This window comes from Carlito syrichta, unplaced genomic scaffold, assembly GCF_000164805.1.
Source record: "Carlito syrichta isolate Samal-C Ts95f unplaced genomic scaffold, Tarsius_syrichta-2.0.1 Scaffold316252, whole genome shotgun sequence".
NCBI lineage: Eukaryota > Metazoa > Chordata > Mammalia > Primates > Tarsiidae > Carlito > Carlito syrichta.
Genome location: NW_007260348.1, coordinates 878,552 through 901,594, shown reverse-complemented (window position 1 = coordinate 901,594; position 23,043 = coordinate 878,552). Strand labels below are relative to the sequence as shown.

The window sequence follows — 23,043 nt, the reverse complement described above, 5'->3', positions numbered from 1 at the left end:
AGACCATCACAAAATCATCTTTCCCTGTACAAAGACCAAGAAAGCAGAGTTTATTGAAGTGGAAATACTCAGAAAAAAAAATTTTTTTTTTTTTTGAGTTGGAGTCTCACTCTGTTGCACAGGCTGGAGTGCAGTGGCACGCTCACGGCCACCCCAGCGTCGACCTGCCGGGCTCCGGCAATCCTTCCCCCTCAGCCTTCCAAGTACCTGGAACTATGTGTACGCACTACCACACCTGGCTAATTTTTTTATTTATTGTAGAGACGAGGTCTCGCCAGGTGCCCGGGATGGTCTTGGACTCATGGGCTCAGGTCATCCACTCACCTCAGCCTCCCAAAGTGCTGGGATTACAGGCTGAGCCTCCCAGGAAAAAAAAAAAAAAATTAATGCCACTTTTGGCAATTTGATTTGCACATAATCATTTGGAAGTATTTCTCTTAGAGATGTCGAAGGACACTTGCCATTGGTTGCTACTGAGCACTGCCACTTGGTGATCAACGCCTGGCCCGCTCCGCTCTTACTGCTTCTAACGGGACCTGACTTCAAGTTGTTTGATTCCCCCCCACCTTGAACCCTATGATTTCTTTGATAACCCACATCATCTCTGAGCAAAACAAACTTGGGGCTGCTCCTGCTTCCCGAGTTTAAAACGAGAAGCTGCAGGCCTTGGGACTGTTGGGGGAGCAGCCTGGGAGAGAGCAAGACCAGCAGCTCTGGGGTATATGGGAGGGTACTGGGGATACGACACTCCATGCTGGCCCCAGCGAGGGGCCCTCCTGACTCCATTCTTGTTCTGGGCCCCTCTGAGTTCGACATAAAGGTTTCTGCCCTGTTCGTTCAGAGGCATGCGTGTAGGGAGGTGGGTGGTATTTCTAAGGGGGACAAAGAGCCTCTCTGACCACCCCCCTTGAGGCCTGGAGCAATGTCTTTGCCATTGAGAGGCTTGGTGTGCTCACCTGAATCCATTCCCCTCTCTGCTCTGGAAACCTGTAAGTGTGTGCACATGTGTGTATGCATGTGTTTGTGTGTGTGTGGACGGCAACTGCTGTCAGTCGGGTTCGAGTTGCTCAGTCAGGGCTTGTAACGACAGCTAGAAACTTCCAGATGTGCCTTCCCCAAGGTTCCCATGTTTCCCTTTGACGCTTGCTGGGAGGCTCAGAATGTTGCATAGGAGAAGCCCGGCAGCCAGAACCCAGCTGGAAGGAGGCACCGGAGAACCCGCTGCAAAGACACGGTTTTATCTTAGATTGTACGTCTTATTTGGGGTGACTGAGTGGTGCTGATGGAGACGGGGCTAAAGGGCTGCCCACTCCCAAGCCCCATCTTGGTCCAGCCCTGGGTCCCCGACACAAGCAACAGCCTTTTCTAAAAGGAAGCGGCATCACCCTTGCCGCCAGGCTCCTTGGAAACCTGACTCCATTCCTTCAAGGCCTGTGCAGGCCAGTGGCCTCTGGGTGGCAGCAGAGATGCAGGTTTGTCCTACCTATATTGATGAAGTCCGACCGATACTGACATGTCATCCCAAATCCAAAGTCTCTCCAAAATCCAGTTTCCTTCTTTATGACCTGCAGGGAAAGCACTGTCATTTGCGGGGGGATGGATGAGGTGGACAAAACAGAAACTATTCAGACTCGTGTGGGCCATGGTAAATACAGAGCTCATCCCATCACTGATGAATCGGCCACAACTCGATGTGGGCAATGCAGATGTCCTGGCAGACTGTCAGGAATACGGAACACGCACCAGCCCCAAAACGGGACTTTGTGATTTTTGGCACCTCTGGCTGGAATGTTTCTAGGGTGTAGGCATGAAAACACACATGCACATACACACAATCAAAAACAAACCGGGACAGCAAGTTTTTTTTGAGCAGTGCCGTGGAAAAGCCACCTACGCGCCTGGCCCTGTACCAGTACCAGCAAGCATCGGAGGCCTGGGCCCCTCACACAGGCCTGGGCGGGAAGCCAGCAAAGGGCTCAGGAAGTTGAGAAAAGGGGTAGAGAACAACTCAGAATTCAGCTGCCCTGGCACGGTCCACACATAGGACTCCCTCGGGGAATAAAAAGAAATATCTGAGAGACTTCAGCTCTCCAACTCTGCTGACTCTCGCTTGCTGAGGAAAAGGGCACTTAAAGTCCAGGTTCTGAAGAAAGACTCTGTCCATTCATCTTTACGCTATTTTAAAACCAAACTGCTCCCCAAAGCATCTTCAGTGGTGCCAGCTTGCAGGGCTGCTGAGAGGCCATCCAAGCAGGGCTCAGTCCCTCCTTTTGCAAGTAAGTTTCCAATATATTTGCTATTTGCTGAAGCAGCAAGGCTTTACACACACACACACACACACACACACACACACACACACACACACACTCTCTCTCTCTCTCTCTCTCTCTCTCTCTCTCACTCGCACACGGGCTGCGGTAACCCTGGGAGTGGCTTTGAGATCTTAATAGTTATTTTTCACGCTTCATTCTTGTGGTCAACATAGGTGCTCAGATGAAAGGCAGTCCCCTCCCCAGGGGAAGGGAGAGGAAAGGGGTAGCAAATCCTCAGTCTCTGAGATTTCTGTACGTTCTGTTTAAGACATCTGACTCTGCTCACTGCTAATTAGAAACAGTACATGGGGGCAGGGGTACCGGAGGCTTGCCCCAGCTTGACCACTGGCTGGCTTGTTCACCTCAGACAGGGCTCTTCGCTTCTTCATGCCTTGATATTCTGTCCCATAAGATGAGGAGGTTGAGCTAACCCGCCTCTGAGGTGTCGTCCAGCTCTCACATCTAAACATTCATCCTATCACTCGTATTCCCGCGTCTTGAAGTTCAGGCTAATTATATTTGGCAAACAGCTTGCAGAAGGATTGATGAATTTTAAACATTCTTTTGCTATGGAACCTGTGAAACCGTCTAATTGTCACTACAACCTCCATGGAGATGTTGCTCACACGACTGTGCAGACGCGTCCACACTGCCCAAGGGACATGAGGCCTAAGAGAGGTTCTGTCGGTTCAAGTCATCCCAGCAGATGCTTTCCAATTCTACATCACAACTGTTACATGATATCTTCCAAATGACAAGACAATTTCATTAGTATCAACTGGAAGGATTCTGCAAGACAGGAAAGTCTGGAAAAGTCTCTGCAGAGTCAGTTTTTTAATAAGTGTATTTTGTTCCATCCTTATCCTACCGGGTACACCATTTCTGTTGTGGCAAATGGCTTGATGTCCCTTCTGCTGGCCAGGACATGCACAAGTTTCCTAAGCCTCTGGATAAAATTGGAGTCAAAGAGAAGTGCCAGTATCCAAACTTCAAATATTTGGCTAAGGTGTAGATGGAATTTTCAAAAGAATGTTCCAAGCAGGAAAATAATTGGGCAGGACTTGGGAAGAAAGACAAGAAGAATACTGGACTGGGTTGATGCAGCACTTGGCAAGGGAACAAGGTGAAGGATGACCCTCACCTGGGAACAGTGTGACAGAGACAAACTGGTTTGTAAGCTGGGGAATGAGCTATAGAAATATTTATTCAAGTCAGTCTTAAGTTGGCAAGTCACAAAAAGCTACTCTCTGAAGAGCTCACTGAAATTTAGCCCTTTGTGGAAGCTGACTTGGTCGTGCCCACAGCATTTAATTTCAGGGCAAGATGAAATTCACTTATTAGAGGTTCTACCACCCACAGCTATGCTGAGCTGCTAACTGAAATGGTGCCCTCAACAGGCAGCCTGGTGGTAGTGAGTGCTCTCAAGTGTACATTTGATCACATCACGCTCCCATTTGAAACCCTGCAACGGTTCCCTAAGGCAGTTAGAATAAAATCCACAAGAAAACCTCAAGTCCTACGTGATCTGGCTGCCTCAGCCACTTCATTTCCTCTCATTCTTTGGCCCTGTAGACAGCCTTGTTTTCTGTTCTTTGGACTCTCTGGGCCCATAGGTCTCCAAGGCTGGACACTTTGCAGTTCCTCAAGCTTGGGTCACTCTCTGCTTACCACTCAGCTCTGTTCCGATGTCAGAGTGATCATCCTCATCCTCCTGCCACCCCATGTATCACTTTCTTTTCTTTTCTTTTTTGAGTTGTAGTCTCACTCGATCACCCAGGCTGGAGTGCAGTGGCATGCTCATGGCCACCTCAGCGTCGACCTGCTGGGCTCAGGTGATCCTTCCACTTCAGCCTTCCAAGTAGCCAGAACTATAGGCGCATGCTACCACACCTGGCTAATTTTTTAATTTATTGTAGAGATGAGGTCTCATCAAGTGCCTGGACTGGTCTCGAACCCGCGGGCTCAGGCAATCCACCCGCCTCTGCCACCCAAAGTGCTAGGATTACAGGTTCAACCACTGAGCCTGGCCTTACGTGTCACTTTCTACACGGCTCCCCTGGTTTATCTTTTCTCTAACAATGATGATTCTCTGAAATGATGATGCATTTATTTGTTTCTCTGTTTGCAGACTGTCTGTACCCACTAGCACTGGTGAATATAAGCTCAGGACTTGGTCTCAGTCATGGCTGTCTCTCCAGCGCCTAGAACACTGTAGAGCACAGAGCAGGCACTCGATAAACACTTCCTCAGTGAATGAACAGGGAGCAGTCCTAGGGGAGAGATGGGTTCAAGTCATAGAAACAGACATGCTTCAAGTAGGAGATGCTTATCAGCAAGTGGCCCAGCAAAGCCCTAGGAAGTCCAATGGTGAAAACTCTCAGACTAATGCAGCCCTGCACCAACAGACAAAACTGTTTTCCTGGGTCTAAGGCAGAATGCGTGACTTCTCAGAAACTTTGCCCCAGGCGTTAGGAGCTCCACTGTCCTGTTCACACATTGATAAGATATGCATCAATGATGTCTGCTACAACAGAAGAGAAAGAAACCCAAAGATAATGTTTTTTTTAAAAAGCCTCTTTCTCCTGTCCTGAATTCTGCTGATCTGTTTTCAAGTGCTAGCCTCATTTTGAAAAATGTCTTCTGACGGCTGGCCTCCTTCAGCTTCTCTGCACAGCCCTCTCCCTCCCCACCTGAGATCTCAGCAGAACGCTGCAGACCATGAACACACTACAAAAGGACAGTTGTCAGGCCTGCTCTCCCACAGGAAGTTTCCAGAGCCACAGCTCTGTGGGCGAGTCACATGACGGGGGCGATTATTTTCTATTAGCACCAAAACACAAAGCACAGATCAGCATCTCTCCCCAAAGATGTGGGAAGGCGGCCGCTCTGCAGCTGCAGGGGGAGTTGGGAGGCGGTCAGCGCCTGTCTGGCTTAATGGCGCCAACTTGGACAACTGCCCGTGAGGCAATCTGGCCCCTAAAATAAAAATAAATAACAAATACTCAGGCAGAGTATTTCCTCTAAATCAGAGTGAGTGTCCCAAGAACTGGGGCTGTGTCTGGTTAGCCTTGCATTGGAAGACCCCACGCCTGCTGTTGCTGTCTTAAAATTCTGAATGCTTTTGGGAAAAGGGCTTGCATTTTCATTTTGCACCAGGCCATGCCAAATATGTCGCAAGTCCCACCCAGTGAACGGCAGACACTCCGAGCTACGGCGGCTTCTGTGTCTGGGTTGGGTGGCCCCTGCCCCGTACATTCTTTATTTTCTGGACCCTGATGGCTTGGTGATCAGGCTGCACAGAATTCCAGGAGGGTTGCATGTCCTCTTCTTGTGACCTCTTGGTATGGAGGTAGGATAACTTGCCCAAGATCACTAGCCCAGACCAACCCTAGATCCCTGTGACAATGTCATTTCATGAGAAATAAAGTATTTTGTGCCACAGTGTACAAAGAATTTGTTTAAGAATGAACACAAAGTGGTGGCCCATGTCTGTAATTCCAGCACTTTGGGTGGCTGAGGCAGGAGGATCAACTGAGGCTAGGAGTTCAAGACCAGCCTGGGCAACACAGTGAGACCTTGTGTCTACAAAAAATAAAAAGAAACAATTAGCCAGGCATGGTGGCAGATGCCTGCAGTCCCAGCTACTCGGGAGGCTGAGGTGGGATGATCACTTGAGCCTAGGAGTTCGAGGCCGTAGTGAGCTATGATCATGCCACAGCACTCCAGCCTGAGTGACAGAGTGAGACCCTGCCAAAAAATAAAACAAAACGAAACATCTCAAATGCTATCTCCTCCCAGATTTTTACCAACTCGTTTTTTTCTACAAGTCTTTTTTTTTTTATTGGTATGGGCATAAAAATATATTGTGTCTTCTAAGGGTATCTTGCAGGACAAGGAATCATCCAGATTCCCTCATTTCCAGGAAACTGTAATCTAAACTAGACTCACTGCCCTTCTCGAAGGGCTCTGAGGGCAAAGGATGTGTCCTCTACTGACTTGCATCCTTAGTTGAGTCTCAGTGACAAGGCATAGCACTTGAGTTCCCGCCTCTACCGCTTGGCTGCTGTGAGCAAGCGACTTAATGCTGTCTGACCCTCAAATCTGTCATCTGTGAAAGGAGAATATGGTGCCTCTTCTCTTTACCGAGTATTCCATGAGATGATGGGGCTGGCTTATGGAAAGCCTCCATAAATAGCACCTGTTAATATTAATTTTGGTACTCAGTGAGTGTATGTGTCCTGAATAAATAAGAACAGACTACAAGAATGCATAGGATGTACTACGCTCAGTCGGCGATTTAAAAAGTTGATAAACGGAAATGCAGGTCAGCGGTAAAATGCTTTTCGAAGAGGGCTAAAGAGGTGAAGGGTATGATGAGAAAGAGTAAGGACAGGAGCCAGCACGCTACGCACACACCGGGACCCCAAGGCAGACTTAGATATCTGCACCAGAGACTGTAGGCATTAAAAAAGGTAAGGAGTTGGCCCTCAGGGGGAGTGACAGCCAGGAGACTCTGAGCAAGTGTGCTCAAATGGCAGCGGGGCTGGTTCGGGTGTCTATGGAGCTGGTACTTCATGCTAAGTTTACTATGTGTACAGATATTTTCTCTGTAATCCATCTGAGCGTCAGTTTGTGGAGAACGATGAATCCTAACAAGGATCCAGCGATTGTGGTGCTGTGTTGGAGCCAGTGAGTACCAGCTCACAAAGACTGTGCAAATCTCCTCCCAACGCAGGGTCCAGTGACGTCACATGGGCAGCCTGAAATAGGTCATGGTGGGAGTATTTGCACCATGGAAATTGGCAAATGCTATAAATCGGGGCCTACACTCCCTTCCCCCACCCGCCCACTTCCAGAGAATGGATTGTTAAGTATTTACCAGCACACCCCTGGCTGCATGCCATAAAATATCTTTTTAAGATGGAATTAATCTGTGTTTGGGAATCATACTCTGGCAGAGGGTGAAGGAAAGAATGGAGTACAGGCGAGGGAGGGAGAGTAAAGATAGAAGTGGTGGGAGGCTCCTGCAGTGACCCAAGCAGGAACTGGCAGAGCTTGAACCAGAAAAGCAAACTGTCTCAAGTTAATGTTTATTTTAAAATTATAGTCGTTCCTTTCTCAGCGAACTGTTTCAACATTAAAGCATCAGCAAGCTTTATCTCATGATTTCAAACTCAAAAAAATTAAATATTAGTATCCTATTTATACCATGATTTCACATAGCACTTATTACTAATGGTCTGCACACAAAGGCGGGGGCCGGGGGGAGCAAGTCGTCTGAACACGTACAGTCATAAATGTGGTTTCTTGTTTCTGTCTCCAGGCAAAATATTATCAAATGACAGTGGCAATAACCACGACAAGGAATAACTGGCATGCAGACTAACGAGGTCATATTTCAAGGGCTGCTGGGAAAGGTGTCTTGTGTTTGCATAAGTAAGTAACTTTTATTACGGCTGCATTCCAGAGCTGTGTTCTCACTTTGCCTTCGATGCTGATGTATTCCAGGGAAGGCAATCAAGGATTTATTAATACATATGCTCGGTCTTTCAAGACTGAGCCAAAATGAGCCCTCAGTAGGAAGTCTTTCCTAATTGATCCATCTCCAATCATTACTTTTTATTTTATATCTCCTCGCCACCTAGGCAATCTATCTCCATTATATTCATTTCTGTAGTTTGATGTTCTCCTTTGGAATTGTTGTCAGGCCATTTCCTTTATACACCGGCTCTCATCTAGATCCTAAGCAAATCTCTTTCCACTGTACTAGAGTGAGGAGATCTTGGTTTTGGCTTGAGCTCTGCCATTAGCTGGCTGTGCAACCTTTATAGAAGAGTCATTTCACCTCTACCAAAAAAGAAAAAAAGACGGTGAGCAAAACCACTTCTGAGTGTATGAAACTACCGAACTACTGCAGTTCTTCTGACTTGTAGGCAGCACATACTGAAGATATGGTTCATCCAGGAAAGAATATAATCTTAATATTCTTTTTGGGATGGGAAACCCTTCCATCTCAAAGAGAAGAATTGCTGTTTCACCAGACTGAATCGTCATAAATATGGAACTCTATAAAATCAGATTTGTGTGCTCTAGGAAAGGTCAAAAGTGTATTTGGAAGTAAATGTCAAAGGTTGCAGGATAGATAATTCAGAACATCTAGCAGTAGACACGGGGAATCTGAATTGCTTCTGCTCTGATCACTGATTCTGAGGACCTGAGCAACTTGCCTAACCGCACTGGGCCTCTAGATTCCCTTTGCCCCAGCTTCTCTGCAGGAATAATCATAAAAGGATAAAACCTCTAGATTGTGAAATGAAAAGAATTTCTTGCAAGCCAATAAGGTCTTTGTGAGTTTGAAGTGGAAACATTAGTCGCATTCTATGCCAAATGTAAAACAGTACTGTATTCTGATTGGCTGAAAGGAAATAACTCCTCTATCCTATTTCCCCTCGATGAGGTAACATCACTCGGAAATGGACTCATGTGTTGCATAACGACCAACTGCACAGACGCTGGTGGTCATCCAATAAGCTAAGGTCAACTGATTATTAAAGAAAGAAAAATATGTTTTTATACATTTGGCGTAGCCTAAGTGTACGGTGCTTATAAAGTCCATCGTAGTGTCATGTCCTGAGGATTCATGCTCACTCACCACTCACTCCCTGACTCACCCAGGGCAGCTTCCAGGCCTGCAGACTTCATTCATGGTAAGTGCCCTAGGTAGATGGGCCATTTTTTTTCTTTTATAACATATTTTTCTATGTTTAGAAAGGGAAGGTTATCAGGGATGTGTGTGCGTGTGCGTGTGTGTGTGTATGCATGTGATATATATATATAATCTCTCTTTCAAGACGGAGTCAAAATGTACCCTCCGTAGAAAGTCTTTCCTAATTGATCCATCTCCAGTCAAACATAAACATATGATTAGGTATGTTTAGATACACAAATACCATTGTGTTACAGTTGCCTCTAGTATTCAGTATAGGAATGTGCTACACAGGTTTGTAGCCTAGAAGCAATAGGCTGCGTAGTAGGCTATACCACGTAGGCGTGTGTAAGTACCCTCTAGAGTGTTTGTACAATGACAAAATCGCCTAATGGTGAATTTCTTAGAACATATCGCCATCATTAAGCAACACACGACTGGAATCAAAAATTCGTTTCTGAGGAGTAAACACTCTTACTGTTTTTATGAATGAAGTACACACACACAAAAACACACATATATATAAACATCTATACATAAACAGATATACAGTATATCAGTGGTATTAAAATTCCACTGGGGGAAGAGGGAACTATATGTTTAGTGTTTCTCTGGCTCAAGTCCAAAGTTAAATCATGCTAGGCCATGGTGAAAAATAAACCTTGTCCAACCTGAAGGCACCCAAAGCTGAAACTTTCTGGAAAATATCACTACATCAGCTTCAAGAGGTTAATTGGAGGAAGGAAGGTGACAGACACAGATGGGACTGAAGAGAACAGGTTTTACTGCTTCTGGAAGCTGAAACAGAAAGTCCTCCAAAAGAATTTCACAGGACACATGTTCTCAATGAAAATCAGTTTACTCTCTCACTGTGGCAAAGCATGAGAGACTTGGTCCCATCACATCTTCATCATGGCAGACGTCCTCCCTCCATCCTAAGAGGTCCTTGGGAAGAAATACGGCTTTGCTACAAGAGGCAGAGCTACCCAAAACAAGGAAGGACGGTTGGCCTTCAGATGGAACGTTCCCCCTGAGATTCAGCCTAAGCCTGAACACAACTCTAGAAAAAACAGGGAGCTTTAGATCTCCCTGCAGGAGATGATCACAGCCCAGCCCCAGGTGCGAGAAGGGTCTTTTCTTCTCTTTATGATGCTGGCAACAGTAATGGGAAATTTCGTCTCCAAGGGGCATGCCTACATGGTACAGAGATCCTCTTCCAGCTTGCCATTTCCTCCTGCTGTCTGCTTTGCTTCTCTGTGGAACGGGCCAACTGCCTGTGACGACGGAGACATCTCAGCTAACAGTGACCCTTGGGAGTCATACAGTTCCACTATCCAGCACCCTTGCAGCCAGGATCTGAGTAGATGAGTACCTCCACTATGCCTTTGAAAGTCATCTTGCGGTGGCATACTGATGCTAACACCCACCCTAGGCACAGTGATGTGTGGAATGGCAGTGTGATGGGCCGAGACTAAGCACTGAGGTCCAGGGAGCTGCATCTGGCCCTCGCTGGGGTGAGCCACCTCTTCCTGAATTCTGTTTTCCATCTGCTAACTGGAACAGAAATCTCACCTTCCTTACCTGATAGAATTTTGTAATAATAAAGAGAAAATGTGCTGCATCTATAATGCAATAATACTATTTTCCAAAGACCATAGGAGAAAACTAGGAAGGTGTGAAATTACCTTTCTGTAAAGTACTGTTCTCATTTATTTTCCACTTTTAAATATCGCAAGCACTTTTAATCAACAAGGTGCCAGGAGCGAAGACCAGAGCATCTGCCAAACTTAAAAACTGCTAAGGGAATCATTCCACAGACTTCCACTCACCTTTGCTCATGGTCAGGTGCCCCTGGTAATGAAAGGCATGAAACAGGGCCACACAAAGGCATCTGCAGGGTCATTACTCACCAGCTGCTGTTCTAAGGGAGGGACTGCATCGTGGTGGCCGTATATTATGCCAGGATTGTACTGACTGAAAAGGACTGGATAAAATACCTTCTTCCCTGCAAACCAGAAGACCAACATTCACTTAAAAGTGACAGATACAACTGTTAGGTTTGTTCATTCACATTCAGCCCTCTGAAACTCCCTGGATATTTGCGTCTCCTTTACCTTTTCACTTCACTCAGCTCTCAAACAGGTCTCAAAAGTGCAGGGCCACATAAGCCAGTCAGATCTGCAAATACTTCTGACCTCCCAGCACAGGAATAGTATTTGAAATAATGGCTATCTGTGGCTCTTGGAATGAACAAATGGGAGTGGGTGTGAAAGTGCTAGAGCACCCCCCACACCTCCCAAACATTAACCCTTTACTTGCTAGCCATAGGATAGTCTTGAGGGTTGTCAGAGGGAGCCAGGGTGATTTTGGGCAACAGGACTAGACTTTTTTTATTTTTTTGACTTGAAGTCTCACTCTTTGTCACCCAGGCTGCAGTGCAGTGGCACACTCACAGCCACCGCAACCTTGACCTGCTGGGTTCAGGCAATCCTTCTGCCTCAGCCTTCCAAATAACTAGAACCACAGACGCACGCCACCATGCCCAGCTAGTTTTTGTGATATATTGTAGAGACAAGGTCTCACCAAATTGCCCAGGCTGGTCTAGAACCCCCGGGCTCAGGCAATCCTCTCGCCTGGGCCTCCCAAGGTGCTGGGATTAAAGGCTGAGCCACGGTGCCCCACCAGGACTAGACTTAGAAAGCCTAGGGCAGTTGCCAATTAACAATTTACACAGAAGAATGTCTGTGTTTTAACAACTGACATGGCCATGCCAGTGTTTATCCGCTGAACATCAGCCCAGCCTATGAGTCAAGTCTTGAAAATCATATTCGTATGATTCTTTCTACTCATAGCCCCTCTGCCCTTGGTAACTGTCCACGGCTACTCCTTTCTCTTTAGGTTTCGGCAGTTTTTCCAGGCCCGTGAACTCCCTCGCTTTCTCCTGAGGATGCTCACTAAAGCTGATTTCCCAGCTGGAGGTGGAAGAGAGGTATGAACATGAACCTGGGACAAAGTCCCAGAATTCTGGTGGCCAACAAGCCCACAATACAGTTTCAATGGCTAAATTACACAAGATAGCTTTCCTTTTCTTTACCACTGGGATAAAATAGGCTGATTCCAAGCAGGACATTAGCGTGGATAACTGTGAAGACAATGACACACCAGCACGAGCGAGCTGGATGCCACCTGAGAGTGGCAAAGAGAGTACCCATACCTGGTTGTGTATTCAGCCTACATGTATTGAGGAATTCAGAGGTGAAGTAGATGTCAACGTCACAGAAAAACAGAAGGACGTTGCTTCCCTTCCAGAAGCGGGCTCCAACATCAAGTCCCTTTCCCCGAGAAAATTCTCCATTCAGTTGGATGAAGGTAAAGTTCCTGAAGTTGGCAGCTCTGAAAGGCAAGACCAGGTACCATCACTCACACACCCATGCTTTGACAGCATCTCTTGAAAAACAGATGCCCCGGGCTCACCCACATCTTTCCACGTAACCCTATGGGCACTGGGACTACCCAAGCAGTAGTGACAGAATGGCCCGAATTCACAGGAAACTCACTGGCATGAAGGGTACCAACATAACCTAGAGACGTTTTAAGACCAATTTATTTCTTGTTTCTCTGGCAACTTCCCCATATCGAAAAATGAATGGATATTCTTTGCAATGGAGAAAAGTTGAGCCAATGAAGACTAGAAACTCAACCCAAAAAAGTCTCCGTGTTTCCTGAGCCACTCAATTGAGCCCACCAAGCCAAGGAAACAAAATCACATTGGAACGGCCCCCACTAGCACCTTCTCATTTGTATTCAAGTCCAGGAGCCAGGCAAAATGTTCTTGATGTGTATCTGTCCCAGAAACAGATTTAAACCTGGATTCCTTCCCCACCCTCAGGTAAAGCAGCACAGCACGGCGGGAAAAACAACCCACTTGGAGTTAGAAAACGAGGACTATCTCAGACTTGGCTCTCCTACAGATAGCTCTGTGATCTAATGCAAGCCCATTAATCTCCTTGAACTTTAGTTGCTTCATCTCAAAAATAGCAATAATAACACCCTCCTCCACAATCCCACAGTTATTAGTTAGATAAACAGTGCCAAGAGTATAAAGCACTCTGTAAGCACCAACTATTGCTGTTATTAGTATGGGCGAAGATTTCCAGGTCCAGCGTAGTGAAGCTAAGAGGCTTCTTCCATTTGCTCTTCTTTCCCAGGAATAGAAGAAGCTTCTGAAATGGGGTCTGTCTTGAGCAAAAGCTCCAGGAATACATTCAGTGTCTACTGGGATAGGGATTGTTTTCCACCAGATAAAACTAGAGAAACACTTTCAGGCCTGTTCTATTTCCTGCTTGTGCAAGGGCCTGGCATTTGGCAAATTCCCTTTTCCCTGATGACACCACCAATTGTTGTCTAATGGCTCCTTCTCCCCTCACCAGTCCTACCCTCCCCACTACCTGGCCTAACCCCACTCCCCAACTTCTCCCTAATCTTGTTATATTCAAAAGTGGAAAATACCTATTTCCATTTTTTAAAGTTTGTATTCCAAGTGCCTAATTTGGGTGAAGGTCAACACAAATATAGAGTCGTAAACTTTTAAAATGCTAAGTTGTACTTGTATCTGGAAGTTTAATCAGTGAAAAGAGTGCTGGGACTCCTTCTTTGAGTTATCTTCTTCTTCTTCTTTTAGATCTTGGAGTGAGCTTCGTTTTTTTTTTTTTATCTTGGCGATCTGCGGGCCCATCCTTGTCTGAGTCTGATGCCAGACAAGCTTTTCAGATTTAAATCAAAGTAGGAGAACTCATGCTGGGAAGGGCACTGACCTATGAGTCAGGAAACCTGGAGCAGGGGTAGAACCCTACCTCGGCTCAATAGATGTCTGTGAATAAACGTGTGAATATATGACTGATTCTATCCCCAGCTCTGACTCTAATTGATTCGAGGCAAGTCACTCTACCTCTTTATCTCCATTTCCTGTAGCAAAAGCCAGTGGTTAGGGAGTGCAAAGGTCCCTTTCCACGCTAAGATTCTGCTTTTCTGTGATTCTGCATTTACTCTGGTACTGCTCTATATCTGGAGGGATTATCTTCCTCTTTCAGAACTTTACCTTGAATCTTTTCTCCAGGTAGGTAGCCCCAGTGCATCTTTTCTGTGAATATACACAACTCTTTCAGTATTTGGTCAAGGATAGTGTAACCCCTGTCTCCAAAGACATTCAGGTGGTGAGGTCCTTGTGGGTATCTTCATAGCTTCTAGAGGTTTCTACAGTCCCAGCTCCTGTAAGTCAGCTCAGCCCATTTCTTCCTGTCCTGTTTGGTCAGTTTCTAGGAAAGTTTTACCATGGGAGAAACCTAGATTTTTACTTGTTCATCTAAGGGCATCTCCAGCTGGGTCTCACAGATACTTGTCCACCATCCTGGGGCCCATCTTGCTTTAATTAGCTGTATATTTAACATATATAGTCAACAGCAGGTTTCTTTCTTTCTTTCTTCCTTTTTTCCAGGTTTATACCCTTTGGGACAACCCAAGCCCTGCATTCTGCAGGGATATTTGCTAATTTGTAGGTCATGGAGGACTGACATTCCCAAGAACAAGGAAGGAACAAGTCCTTCCTCATTCAGGTTGTATCTGACTCATAATTCAAGCACCTTCTTCAAGAGTTTCCAGAATCTATCACTAGAGATTTCAACTATAAAAATGTTTGAACAACAGCAAGCAAATTTTGCTAAGGGAAGAGGAATGCGGTCCCTTAATAGACTGCATTAAAGGAACTGCAACACCAAGATTTTCCCCCTTGAATAGCCTACAGTCCATTTGCATCGATATGTCAAATATTTACAAAAGTGGAATCATGATAAGTAGCAAAATAAGAACACAAAGAAGTGTTGGAAACCGAAGTAACAACATTAAAGGTATGATGAGGCCGGGCACGGTGGCTCATGCCTATAATCCCAGCACTTTGGGAGGCTGAGGCAAGAGGACTGCCTGAGCCCGCGGATTCGAGATCAGCCTGGGCAACATGGTGAAACCTCATCTCTACAATAAATCAAAAAATTAGCTGGGCGTGGTAGCTCGCTCTAGCAGTTCTGGCTACTTGGAAGGCTGAGGTAGAAGAATTACCTGAGCCCAGCAGGTCAAGGCTGTAGTGGCCGGGAGCATGCCACTGCACTCCAGTCTGGGCGACAGAGTGAGTCTCCAACTCAAAAAAAAAAAAAAAAAATCTGACAAGCCTGTAAGTGGTCAATTGCCTGGTGAACAATAGAGAGACAGTGCTACAGTTTTAGATGGGAGGGTGGCAATTTGGTATGTATGCTTACCCAGTACCTATGTTAATCTAGCTTGTTCTATATGAAAAAAAATCCCCAAACCCTGGCTTGAGCTGTTGCTAATCAATGCTGCTCTCTGCTCTGCACAGCAGAGGGGTGGGGAGTAGGGTTTGGCCTACCTGCCAGTCACAGTGACTGGAAAAAGGGATGGAGAGAACTCATGGTATCTAGTGTTTGAGATGACCTTAATTTGGAAGAACTTTTTTTGAGTCAGGGTCTCACTCTGGCACTCAGGCTGGAGTGCAGTGGCACAATAATGGCTCGCCGCAGCCTCAACCTCCTGAGCTTAAGTGATCCTTCCGCCTCAGCCTCCCAGGTAGCTGGGACCACAGAAGCACACCACCACACCGGTTAATTTTTTTTTTTTTTTTTTTTGTAGAGACAAGGTATTGCTGTGTTGCCTAGACAGGCCTTGAACTCCTAGGCCTAAGTGATTCTCTCACCTTGGTCTCTCAAAGTGCTAGGAGTTACCTGGCTGGACTGGAAGAATCTTTAAAAAAAAAAAGTCTTAGAATGTTGACCTCTATGCTAAATGTGTTGCTTCCAGAGAGAGAGAATTCAGGAAACCAGATGCTGCGGAGGAAATCTTATTTGGCTTAATGTAAAAGGCAATTTGCTTCCTTTCTTTTCCTGAGACCTCTCAACAAAGAAGAGGTAATCCCCATTATATCCTTAAAACTACCCAAACTGAATATGCATTTCAAACCCATGCCCCAGTGTGTCCACGGCCACACAGAAAGTTCCAGGAAACAGACACAGCCCTAGCCACACACTGTTTTCTTGGGGGTCTCACAGGGAGTGGTGCACAGGGCACCAACAGCCTCTGCTTGACTGTCCTCCTTGCCTCATATAGGACCCTGCCCCATCTAGCTTGGCTTGGGACCCTCATCCACCCTGATAACACCGGCCAGAAGGCAACATGCATTGCTACTGCTGGTCTGACTGCCTAGATCCATGCTGGCTCCACTCTGAAGCCCTGACAACCCACCAGGTCCCAATGAGGGAGCTGGACATAAGTATGCACAGCAGGTAGGGTGGAGACACAGTCATCCTGGACGGGGAAGCACCACCGGCCAGCCACAGGCACTGGAGAAGGCTCAAAGTGCTCACTTTCTCACTCATCTGTGGTTCCCAGGGTAGTTGCCAGGTCACCGTGTTCAGCAACGAGTTAATATGCAGATAAATAATGGTACTATTCCTTAAACCCATGGCTTCTTTTAATTAACCAGTAATCTGGAAGAAGCCTTCCATCTTCGCTCTTGCCATCAGGAAGGGCCTCTGATAATGAACAGGCACCCTCTGCCAAGAAAGAAGCCGAGCTGAAAACACCAGGAAGGGAATCAGGACAACTTCCTCTCTTTTCCAAAACAGAGAGACTAATACATTGTCAAACCTTCTGGGCCTAGAAGTGGGATAACCTCCTCATCTGAAACTTATCAGTACCAGACATGCAGGCTTTAGAACAGGATATGACAAGATGAGAGGAACTGACTTCTGCAAGATAGGTTCCTTGTCAAATGCTCCATATCTTCATCTTGAAACACTGGTCATTGGGCGGGGAACTTGAGCACCAGACCAGAGCACCCACTACTCAACAGTGGGTTAAAAGGCAACAAAGTCACACAATGGCGATGACACACTTCAACACAAAACACTGATGTGCCTGGTGGAGTGTGAAGGTGTGGTTTGGGAATGTGTACAACATAGTCACAAGGTTACAATGCCACTAAAATGCAGAGCAAAGTGGTGCACAGGTAGGCCCACTGTTTTGTCCACTGTCTCCTCCCCAGTCCCTGCCACAGAGACAGCCGGAAGAAGATACTCGTGACAGACTAGTCACCTAGGTGTGGCCATGGATGGGGCCTCCAGTCTCTGCCTGCTGTTCCCTCCCAGAACACGTTTTCTTTATCCATTCTTGCGAAAATCCCACTCATTCATTAAGGCCCATGTCAAGTGTCACCACCTCTCTCATTCCTCACTGCAAACTGAAATGCCCTCTCTGAGCTCCCAGCATTTTATCCAGTCCTGCCTCTGTCCCTCCTGTGTCCTGGTGTCTACCTGTGCCTTTGTTTGTATAGACATGATTACAGGCTGCTCTCGCAGGTTCCACACCCTTCAAGGACAGAGACTGTCATGCTCTCTTTTTGTCTGTCTCCAGAGAGTATCCAGCACTGTGCACTAGATGGCACACACAGGGACACAATGGATGATTAATAAATACTGGATGAATCAAGAGATGAATATATGAGAAACACGGAGGTATGTTTCAGATCTCTCCTGATCAGTGGGGGTGGGTGCTGCCTGGAGATACCTTTCCCTGCCCAAGAACGCACAGCTCGTTCAGGTGGGCACCCGAGAACCCCCTGCCCCCTTACTTTGTATCAGGATCCATCATTCCTTCCACCTCCCACATCAGAAGAGGCTGTGACCAATGGATTCTGAAGGACAGGCACAAACCCAGGATTTTAAGATGACAAATATGTAAATAAGAGAAAAACAAGAGATGAGGAAAACGAGATGAAATTTGGTTTGAAATATTTAATTTACCCATACAAAGAAATGTCATATTTAGTGTCATTCCTAAAGTAATGGAATGGTAAGAAATGGGCATTTATCATGGGGGAATGCAGGCAGCACAATTATATTATGTAACTTCCTGTTTTGAGCAGAGTGTGCAGTTCCATAAGACCACATGATTTACTCATGATTTCTTCTGAAATTGTATTATCAACTGATGAAACTCTTCAATTTCCCACTCAATTCCTTCTTTTATGCAATAAATCTGGTGCATGGGGACTCCTACAAGCGACAAAATGTCATTTTTAGAGAGGTTATAATGACCCAAGTAAGCTACTATTTCTACTGGAGATTTAATTTCTGTAATTGCCTTGCATTTTCCAGAATTGCTGGATTAAAAAATGATAAAAGATCTTGCTATCTAATATGATTTACTCTAATACAGACTTTTCCCCACAATTGCAAGGAAATTATCTTAATGTGATTGACGCTTCCCACAATAGCTCATTATTTTTAAAAAGAACTTTAAATTTACAGAGCAACTAGTATTATATCCAATGTATAATTTAAAATCTTACAGCTCTAAATACCAAACTCATGTATGAGCTCTACTTCTTATAAACATTTGTTTAAAAGTTTTCTTTTAAAGATGTGGGGCACAATTAAGGACTTAGCAATATTTTGAATACAGAGCAGAATTTAAAACCAAACATGTGATCATCCAATTTTTCATAGTAGGTACTTTAAACAATTAATCTAGAATGTCCTAGATTCTGAGCTTATATAAGTCTGTTTTAGCAAGTTCCTTTAGGGACCCCATTTCTGCATTTCCACTGGTTCTAAAATTTCACGTGAAAATGAGGCACAGTCCATTGAGAAGGACACATGGATGTGCCTGAACCTCAAAATGGCTGCAATGAAGGCCTTAGCGAATCAGAATTCACCACCTTCCAGGCTAAATGCTCAGGCTGTCTTTTCTTTTTCACTGTATGGATAAAATTTTGTGTTGTGTTGTTTTATTTTGTTTTAAATGGGGGAAATCAAAGTCAGCTTTGGCAGGTACCAAACAAATTTGCTGATGTACAGAAAAATGATGAGATTCAAAGTCTGGTACGAGGTCTCCAGCAAGGAGTTTTCGTAGAAAAACAGAGGGTGGCAATTGAACACCACACCTAAGCCCTGCGTGCCTTTGCTACAGGGCAGTGTCAGTGAGGGTGCACAGGGAGTGAGGACATAAAGCTTCCTTCCTAATGAGGAAATCCTTTCCTATGCTCTCCGCCCCCCACCTACTGAGAGAAGACAGTAGTCTCAGTCTCATCGTCGGAGTAGGACAATAAACATAAAGAACACGGGCAGTGGCCTCAAGGCTGCTAACCCCAGGAGGACACAATCCTTGGTCCCTCTCCTCTGGATCCCTTCAAGTGGCCTGCATCCTCAGACTTGGCTCATGCATGTGCAACTTCTCCTTGCTCTGTCAAGTCCCAATGTATCCTTCCTAGTTCCTGCCTTGACCTCCACCCCAAGGCATGTCTGCTCTTTCCCATACACTACCCGGATGCACACCAGCGTCTTTCCTCAAAAGGCCTGGATTTGGCGACTTCTGCACAGTACCTGGCACATAGTGGATACTGTGCTTTTTCTTTAATGTCTTAAATAAGCTACTGTACAGCAGTGTACAGAGTAAAAAGTATGCCTAGCTCTGCAGGGGACACATGAGGAATATAAGAGATTGTTTGATTAGGGGAAAGCGCTCCTAAAATAAGACACAATGTATGTGTCCATCTATATCTTTTATTGAGTTAAAATTCACATAGCATAAAGCTATTTAAGAAGGTATAATTTAGTGTCATTTAGTACATTCATAATGTTATACAACTATCACTTCTTTCTAGTTGCAAAAATGTTTTCATACCCCCAAAAGAAACCCTAGACCCAGTAAGCAGTCACATTCACTTCCCGCATATCCCCAGACTCTGACAACCACCACTAATCTGCTTTCTGTCTTCATGAATTTACCTATTAAGAATGTTTCAGAGGCCAGGCATGGTGGCTCACACCTGTAATTCCAGCACTTTGGGAGGCCGAGATGAGAGAACTGCCTGAGCCTATGGGTTTGAGACCAGCCCGAACAACTTGGCAAGACCTCATCTCTATAATAAATCAAAAACTTAGCCGGACGTGGTGGCCCATGCCTGTAGTTCCAGCTGCTTGGAAAGCTGAGGTGGAAGGATCACCTGAGCCCAGCAGGTTGAGGCTGCAGTGGCAGTGAGCATGCCACTGCACTCCAGCCTGGGTGACAAAATAAAAAAATATATATATAGGCTTCATATAAATGGAATTATACATTATTGACCTTTTGTGTCTGGCTTCTTTCGCCTAGCATAATGTTTTTGAGGTTCATCCACATTGTGGCATGTATCAGTATTTCACTATTTTCATGGTTGGGTAATATTCCATCGTATGGCTATGCCATATTTTGCTTATTCATCAACTGATAGATATTTAAGTTGTTTCTGCCTTTTGAATATTATGAATAATGCAGCTATGAACATTCATGTACAGTTATTTGATTGAATACCAATCTTCAATTCTTTTAGGTATATACCTGGAAATGTAACTGCTGAGTGAGATAAAAATTCCATGTTTAACCATCTAAGGAACTGCCAAATTGTTTTCCATAGTAGCTGCACCATTTTATATTCCCACCAGCAATGGACAAGAGTTCCAATTTCCCCACATTCTCAGGCACTTGTGATTGACTTTGGGTTATTATAGCCATCCTAGTGGGTGTGATTTGCCTTGTGATTTTGATTTGCATTTCTCTAATGACTAATGGTGCCAACCATCTTGTCATGTACTTATTGGCCATTGTGTATCATCTTTGGAGAAATGTTCATTCAAATATTTGGTCATTTTACATTTGTGTCATTTGTATTTTTAAATTGTAAATCTTCTCATTATATATATTGGATACTAGGTCCTTTTCAGATGCTTTGACAATATTTTGTCCCATGGTGTAAGCTGTCTTTTTACTTTCAGGATAGCATAAAAGTCTTAAATTTTGATAAAGTTCAATTTATCTACTTGTTCTTTAGTTGCTGTGCCTTAGATGTCATGTCTTAAAAGCCATTTTCCAATCCAAGGTCATGAAGATTTGTACCTACGTTTTCTTCTAAGAGTTTTATAGTTATAGTTCTTACATGTAGACCTTGATCCATTTTGACCCAATTTTTGTAAGATGTGATGTACACATACCAAATTCAGAAAATAACCTTCATTTTATTGTATGTGGATAGCCAGTTGTCCCAGAACCATTCTTAAAAAGACTATTCTTTCCCCCATATAATTGCCTGGTACCCTTGTTGAAAATCAAATGATCATCAATGCGTGGCTTTATTTCTAGACTCTCAATTCTGTTCCATTGATCTATATGAATTAGCCTATGGCAGTACCACAGTTTTGATTGGTGTAATTTTAAAGTAAGTTTTAACACTGGCAGTGTGAGTTCTCCAACTCTGTTCTCTCTCTCAAGATTGTTTGGGCTATTTTAGATTCCCTCGCATTTCCATCTGAATTTTAGCATCAGCTTGTCTGTTTCTACAAAAAAGACAGCTTGACTTTAATAGGTATTGCATTGAACCTATAAAACCAATTCAATGAATATTGCCATCTAAAAATATTATGTGTTCCAAACCATGAACATGGAATGTCTTTCCATTTGTTTAGGCCTTCTTTAATTTCTTTCAATTATGTGTTGTATTTTTCAGTGTAAAAGTCTTACACTTTTAAGTTAATTTCTATGTATTCTTATATATTATAATTAGAATTGTTTTCTTAATTTCATCTTCAGATTGTTCATTGTTATTGTATAGAAGTACAATTAATTTTTGTATATTGAAATTGTATCTCACCACTTTGCTTAATTTATTAGCTCAAATAGAATTTTTTGATGGATTTCTTATAATTTTCTATATAAAAGTTTATGTCATCTGTCAGTAGAAATAGTTTTACTTTTTTCTTTCCAAACTAGATGCCTTTTATTTTTTTCCTCTTACTTCATTGTCCAGGCTAGAACCTCCAGCACAATATTTAATAGTAGTGAGAGAAGACATCCTTGTCTTGTTCCTGGTCTTATTAGAAATGATTTTGATATTTAACCATTAAGTAGGATGTTTTTCACAGGTGGGTTTTTCTTTTTCTTTTTTCTTTACTTTGTACATGCTTTTATTAGGCTCGAGAAGTTATCTTCTATTCCTGTTTATTGAGTGATTTTTTTTAACCATGAAAGGGTACTGGGTTTTTGTCAAATGGTTTCCTATGCACATTGAGATGGTCATGTGGCTTTTATTTTTTAGTTTATTAATATGGTGTAGTGGTGTATTATATTGACTGATTTTTGAATATTGAGCCAACCTTGCATTCTTGGGATAAATCCCACTTGGTCATAACATGTACTCTATTTTTTATGTGGCTAGAATCAGACTGCTATTATTTTGTTGAAGATTTTTGCATTTATATTTATAAGGGATACTGGTCTCTAGGTTTCTTTCCTTGTGCTGACTTTGTCTGGTTAGGGTATCAGAGTAATGCTGGTCTCATAGAACAAGATGAGAAGTGCTCTCTTCTCTCCTATTTTTTGTGGAACAGTTTGTAATATATTGGTATTAATTGTTTAAACAGTGGGTAGAAAACAGCAGTGAAGCAATTTGGGCCTGGGCTTTTCTTTTTTCTATTTTTTTTTTTTGAGTTGAAGTCTCACTCTGTCACCCAGGTTGGAGTGCAGTGGCACACTCACGGCCACCCCAGCTTCGACTTGCTGGGCCCTGGTAATCCTTCTGCCTCAGTCTTCCAAGTAGCCAGAACTACAGGCATGTGTTCCCACACTTTGCTAATTTTTTTATTTATTGTAGAGATGCGGTCTTGCCAAGTTGTCCAGGCAGTTCTTGAACCTGTGGGCTCAGGCAATCCTCTCACCTCGGCCCCCCAAAGTGCTGGGATTACAAGCTTGAGCCACTGTACCCGGTCCTTTTTTTGTTATTGAAAGTTTATTAAAAGTTTTGTTCCTCTTTTTCTTTTCCCTGCCTCTGTACTGTTATTGTATTAAACATTGCATCTTTATGTACTGTGTGTTCACCAACACAGATTTATAATAACTGCATAATGCAACTGCCTTTTAAAACAGTAGAAAAAA

The 23,043-nt window shown here is 44.2% G+C and overlaps 1 protein-coding gene across 1 annotated transcript in view; it reads right to left on the bottom strand.

The window, feature by feature from the left end:
• The window catches only part of CSGALNACT1 (chondroitin sulfate N-acetylgalactosaminyltransferase 1), a 93,644-nt gene that overhangs the window by 4,560 nt on the left and 66,041 nt on the right, over positions 1–23,043 (bottom strand). The window contains exons 4-6 of the mRNA XM_008073994.1: positions 12,233–12,411; positions 10,929–11,023; positions 1,484–1,565 (exon numbers count right to left, since the gene is read on the bottom strand). Coding sequence (XP_008072185.1) covers positions 1,484–1,565; positions 10,929–11,023; positions 12,233–12,411 — 356 coding nt within the window. The remainder of the gene's footprint in view (positions 1–1,483; positions 1,566–10,928; positions 11,024–12,232; positions 12,412–23,043) is intronic.